Raw genomic sequence first — 5,873 nt, forward strand, 5'->3', positions numbered from 1 at the left:
AGATTTGTAGGAATAGATTTGTACATTTATATCCTATCAGGTATGTATTAATATACAATATTCTATAACTGTTAGCCCCAGGATATAAGTCCTACAGGACCATAAACACCTATCCCAAGTAACACACACTAAAAGCACAATATGTGCACTGAAGAAACACCAAATTCAGGCGCAGCGCCCTGAGGTCTATAAAGTATCACCCACATTGGCTTTGAAGCAGTGGGTAGATAGCCATATTACTGTGTTTTTCTTTACTGGGTGATAAGGATTTAAAGGGTTTGCAAAGATCTGAGAATGAAATTGGGGGTTGGGGGGTTAATAATGCCTCCAAGCAAGGACAGAGGCCAGTGATTGGAATCTGCGTTGAGTTCAGCTGTTCCTGGCATGGCTTTCCAATAAGCTGGAAACGTTAAACTCCAAATAAAATAAACATCAAGAAAAGCCAGAGAAAGAGTTGTTCGGAAAACAATCATTATTTTAATTCAGTATTGACACTTGCAGCATCTTGCAATAACGCGCAAGGTTTCAATGGAAGCTGCTGTTTTATCGCAGTAATGGAAGAGACTCGTAAACCGCTAACGCTTTTTATATTCTGCGACATAAACAACATCAACATCTCGGTTTATAGCCTTTTATAGTTCGCTAAACAGTTTACAGGCTTTTTTGGGGGGCCATTCTCGACGTGCGAACAGCTCAAACCTTTATCAATAATAGGGGAATTGATCATTAAAATGTTAAATATGACTGGCTCGTTTGTTTTAAAATATGTTTAGCCTAAGAAACTGTATGATTTGATAACTTGTATTAAAATACCAATTACATTTATTGGACCTCTAAAAACTCGTCGCAATTAAATCGTGTACTTTTACAGTTTTCTAAACCGACCCTGACATTTCAAAAGGCTAAAACTGCCTCGTTAAAATTTCCAAATTAACGACTAAATGTCCCTCTCTTTAATTTCCAGCACTCCCCAAAAATCAATCTTTGGGGTGGGCTAGGTATGTGATTTGTTGTGAAGAGAGATATCTCATTAGAGGAGGTAGTTAAACATATTTAATCCGTAGATTTTCTCCACCTCTCCCCCTCTCTGCTCCATCTCCTCTCCCTATCCTGCGCACAGTCCGTGTGCAGCCCCAGAAGCCAATAGGAGGAGGCTTTGGTAATAGATGCAAATGTTCGTGAAAAGACGCTGCAAAATATGAAACAAGTCATTTGCTGCGAAGTAAATCACTGAAACTGTTTATGAACTGGCAATCCCTTCTTGGAAATGTAAAGCGAGAAGTCTTTTAAGTGGTCTTTTTTTTTAATATATACAAAAAAACAAGGGATGCAATATCATCCAGGCATAGACTTTTGATTGTATCTTTCTTTTTATATTCCTGGAAATCACAGACACACCAAGCCAGGATCTTTTTTGCTGCTTCTTTTTGCCTTGTTTGTAAAAAGCATTAAAAGAGAAAAAAAGAAATGAGTTCTTATTTTGTTAATTCACTCTTCTCCAAGTACAAAGCAGGGGAATCTTTGCGCCCCAATTACTATGATTGTGGCTTTGCCCAGGATCTAGGCGGCAGACCCACAGTGGTGTATGGACCCAGTGCTGGGGGCACTTTTCAGCACCCTAGCCAAATTCAGGACTTTTACCATGGAACGTCGTCCCTGTCCTCGCCCCCTTACCAGCAGAATCCCTGCGCTGTAACCTGCCATGGGGACCCCAGCAGCTTCTACGGATACGACCCTTTGCAAAGGCAGAGCCTGTTCAGCAGCCAGGATTCGGATCTAGTGCAATACACCGACTGCAAACTGGCCTCAGCTGGCCTGGGGGAAGAAGCAGAGAGCTCAGAGCAGAGTCCTTCACCCACCCAGCTCTTTCCCTGGATGAGACCACAAGGTGAGCAAAAGTGGCAAAGTCAACCATAAACTGACCCAAGCACTTTACTGTTTTATGGGGGGCTAAACTTGTGCACTTGTGAATTGTTTTATAGTTTAATTGCCCGGATGGAGGTTTGCTTTTTTTTTTACTGCTGGACACTTCCCCCAGCCTCATTTCCCAACCCTTTGTAGTGTATGTGACTAGAGGAAATGAATGCATTGCTTTTATTTATTTTCTTTTTTTTGGGTTATTTTTTTTTATTTTGCTCCCTTTCACTATCCTTCCCTTTGTCTGTGCTGCTTACAGCTCTTCATTCTTGTCCTTTTCTCATCCTCAGCAGCCGCTGGACGCAGGAGAGGTAGACAGACCTACAGCCGCTACCAAACCTTGGAGCTGGAGAAAGAATTCCTCTTCAATCCCTACCTAACGCGCAAGCGAAGGATTGAGGTGTCTCATGCTTTGGGACTCACTGAGAGACAGGTTAAAATATGGTTCCAGAACAGCAGGATGAAATGGAAAAAAGAGAACAACAAGGATAAGTTCCCCAGCAGCAAATGTGAGCAGGAGGAACTGGAGAAACAGAAAATGGAGAGATCACAACAAGAAACTGATGAGGCTCTGGATGGACAAAAGGGTGAGAAGAGCCTGGACTGAGGAGCCCATTGACAAAGCCACTTGTCCCTGCTGTCGTCCAATGTTCCTGGAAACATACAGAAGGGGGCACAATGTTGCTGTAAAAGATGTAGCTGTAAATTGCCCCTTCTCTGTAACTCATCCTATTTGATACCTAAATGACCAGTGCCCCTAAGAACCAGGAAACCTGCTGTCTTCCTACCTGGTAGGGGGGAAGGAAATGACTTTCTAGTGTCTGTGTATAACGCAATAGCTTTTGTGGATCATAACTTGGGGTTATGTTATTTTTTTTTGGTGGGGATGGGTTGCTCTAGAAGTTTTGTGTGCACTATTCTCTATGTGGTTTACTGTATTTCTTTCTATAAAAACAGACATAAAAACAAACCAACAACATGAAACTGCCTAATTCATCTGTAGTCTAACTGCTAGATGCCCCACTCTTGTTTTGACACCCAGCATTCTGTGTGTGCGAGGATGTAGTTAGCATGCGCCCAGTGAAAGCCACTTGTGATTTTTTTAGGGTTACTGTGAACAGACTGTATACTGTATACGTGAATTCCTTTTATTGGGGGGGGGGGGGTCATTCTCTATTTTATGGTTCTGCACACTTTTGTCCTATTGTCTAAACATGGAAACGGCGGAAGAAGGAGTTACAATAAAGTTTACAAGAGGGACCGTGACATCATGCGTTTTGATGCTTCACTTCCTCCTGGGAAATGGGTTGAAAAGAGAAATAAAAGTCATCTGTGTGTTTTGTACCATCCTTGAATCTATATGGGCTCCTGGAGACAGAAGAGGGTTGTGGTTAGTAGGGGTTCGGGAGATGTTGGCACAGCCATAAATATATCCTTGGTTTGGATTACTAATCAAGAGATCCAGGTAATCCAGTTCTTAATTGGAAGCTCAAGTATAAACCTAAGTCATCTAAGTAATTCCAACTCTATGGAGAAGCGTTAACATGAGTAGGTCTGTCGGTAAGGATCAAAGGGGTCTTGATATGCTTGATGTAGATTGTCAGCTCTTGTGGGCAAGGAGAGATGTGAACAGACAAATCTATGGAAGCGTACAGCGCTGTTTAATAAAGATAAATGGTGATTATAATGATGATGCCAGTAATATACAAAGCGAAGGATGGTTGGAGATGATCCACAGAGACAGATCCTACAAAGGTAAGTGCAATCTTAATTATAGCCCATAGTAGTAGAAGACAATTGCTCTCTTTGTATTGCAATTTGAAATCCCATCCTGAGCACAGCAATAACATGCAATCACAGCTAAGAGGTACAATTCTTCCTCGGCTGGATGTTTTGCTCTTTTTGTGGTTTATCTGCTGCTCCAAGTCTGAGAGGCATTACGCACGATCCATTAATAACTATGGCACAGATAGCGCAATCTCACCGAACGCAGACAGGAGCGTTAGAATAAAATCGATACCGAAATAAATAGGTTTCAGTTTTTTTTCTGCTAGAGAATTGAGCCAGGCAGCTAGGTTTTTATCTGCAAAGCTTTTTGTCTCATTTGCTTACTTATCGACTACATTGCAATTTCCCTTTAAAACATAGATCTTAGAGGGTTAGAGCCCATCAAATATTTATCATATTTTATAAATCCAGCACTACAATTTTTTTTTCCACATTACAAGAGCTGTGGGAAGCTGAGCCTGGATTGGATGCCGCAAAATCACGTGTGTGCCAGTCACATGGTCAGGGAGGAAAAAGGGGTCCTTTTTGGTGTAAATCTGGACTCTAATTCTGTAATATATCACGGTACCTCGTAAAACCGACACTAAAACGTCCCGGCCTACAAATCATCCGGCCAAATTATGAGTTCATTGTATTATGCGAATGCTTTATTCTCCAAATATCAAACTGCAAGTTCTGTTTTCCCATCCGGAGTGTTCCCAGAGCAAACTTCGTGCGCCTTCTCCAGCAATAGCCAGCGCACGGGTTATGGCTCAGGAAGTGGAGCGACCTTCCCTGGATCCATGGCCGGGATATACAGCAATGGGGCCCCCCAGACCCCGGCCATGTACCCCTCCTCCAGCTATGGGCTGGAAGCAGCTTCCTTTAACATGCACTGTTCTCCATTTGATCAAAACCTCTCTCTAATGTGCTCCAGTGACTCCTCCAAGCAGAACTGCACCAAGACCGAACAGAGAGACTCAGATCTCCAGAATGAGAGCAACTTCCGAATTTACCCCTGGATGAGAAGCACAGGTAAGTGAACAATCATTGCTGGGATTCTCCATGGCTTCCTTCTTCTAGGGGTTCATTGCACAAAGGCTGGGACCCTGCAAGTGCCTTCTAGGCAGACTGTAGGGGATTGATCCACACACCTAACCTAATGCTGGGCTGGAGATTTACAGGGACGGTTCACAAGGTATTTACAGGGGCTGGGGAAGTTGACAAGCAAAACAAGCGTGCTCCATAAAATCACTGCTAAGCAGCTATGCAAATAGGAGCTGGGGATGATACACGATGTGGAAATGCCCTGTATTTACTGTGAGGTGTCAGCTCAGTGAATGTGCAATAAGTGGCTGACAAAAGAGAATTAGATTCACAGGCTGAATTATGCTGGAATAGGGGAACATAACTCGCTGCCCGGTGTGTATACTTAGTAAATCTATGTAGAAAATCATCATCTATCTATCTGTTTGTCTATCGGACATCATCAATTTACTGTTTTCTTTCTGCTGCATTTATGTGATGAAATCAGGACAATTAGTGACGTAAGTGCTGCACCTATCCCTCAGGAAGAATTACATATAAACTATTATGGTTATAGGCTTATCATTTTTACATTAGGAAGCTGATGATGTATTGATAATTCGCAAGTCCAATCACTGATTCAGGAGGATCAACTTGTTTTTATAATCTTGTATCTGCTTTTGTGTATATGTATCCAATCCACACTCATAGGTTGTAATTATTATTATTTGTTTTAATGTCAGTTTTCAACAGCAAGAGGATGTATTCTTTTATGATTGTTATATGATTGTCCTAGATAACCAGTGTTAGTCTAATTAGGCCTGATATATATATATTTATATTTATTTCAAAAAAAGAAACAGCACAAGACTTATCCAATACTAATCACACGCACCTATATAAATAGGTTTGTGTGATTAGTACATGATAAGTTTTTATGACTATATATATATATATAAGTATATATATATATATATATATATTAATCTAGGTGTGTGTGATTAGTAAAGGGTAAGTATATATGTAAATATGTATATATATATATATATATATATATATGTGTGTGTGTGTAATTAGTATAGGATAAGTATACATATATATATATCCAGCTGTGTGTAATTAGTATAGGATAAGTATATATATATATTTATCCAGCTGTGTGT

At 40.8% G+C, this 5,873-nt stretch overlaps 1 protein-coding gene across 4 annotated transcripts in view; it reads left to right on the top strand.

The window, feature by feature from the left end:
• Positions 1-1,384: 1,384 nt before the first annotated feature.
• The window catches only part of LOC140333293 (homeobox protein Hox-B8), a 6,518-nt gene continuing 2,029 nt past the window's right edge, over positions 1,385-5,873 (top strand). The window contains exons 1-2 of one of the 4 annotated variants that reach the window (XM_072414857.1): positions 1,385-1,888; positions 2,208-3,382. In XM_072414857.1, the coding sequence (XP_072270958.1) occupies positions 1,468-1,888; positions 2,208-2,524 (738 nt within the window). In that variant the 5' untranslated portion in view covers positions 1,385-1,467 and the 3' untranslated portion in view covers positions 2,525-3,382. Of the gene's footprint in view, positions 1,889-2,207; positions 3,383-3,500; positions 4,720-5,873 lie in introns of those variants that run through there. The other 3 variants (XM_072414858.1, XM_072414860.1, XM_072414859.1) reach the window with 3 other exon arrangements.

This window comes from Pyxicephalus adspersus, chromosome 6 (assembly GCF_032062135.1).
Source record: "Pyxicephalus adspersus chromosome 6, UCB_Pads_2.0, whole genome shotgun sequence".
Lineage (NCBI taxonomy): Eukaryota > Metazoa > Chordata > Amphibia > Anura > Pyxicephalidae > Pyxicephalus > Pyxicephalus adspersus.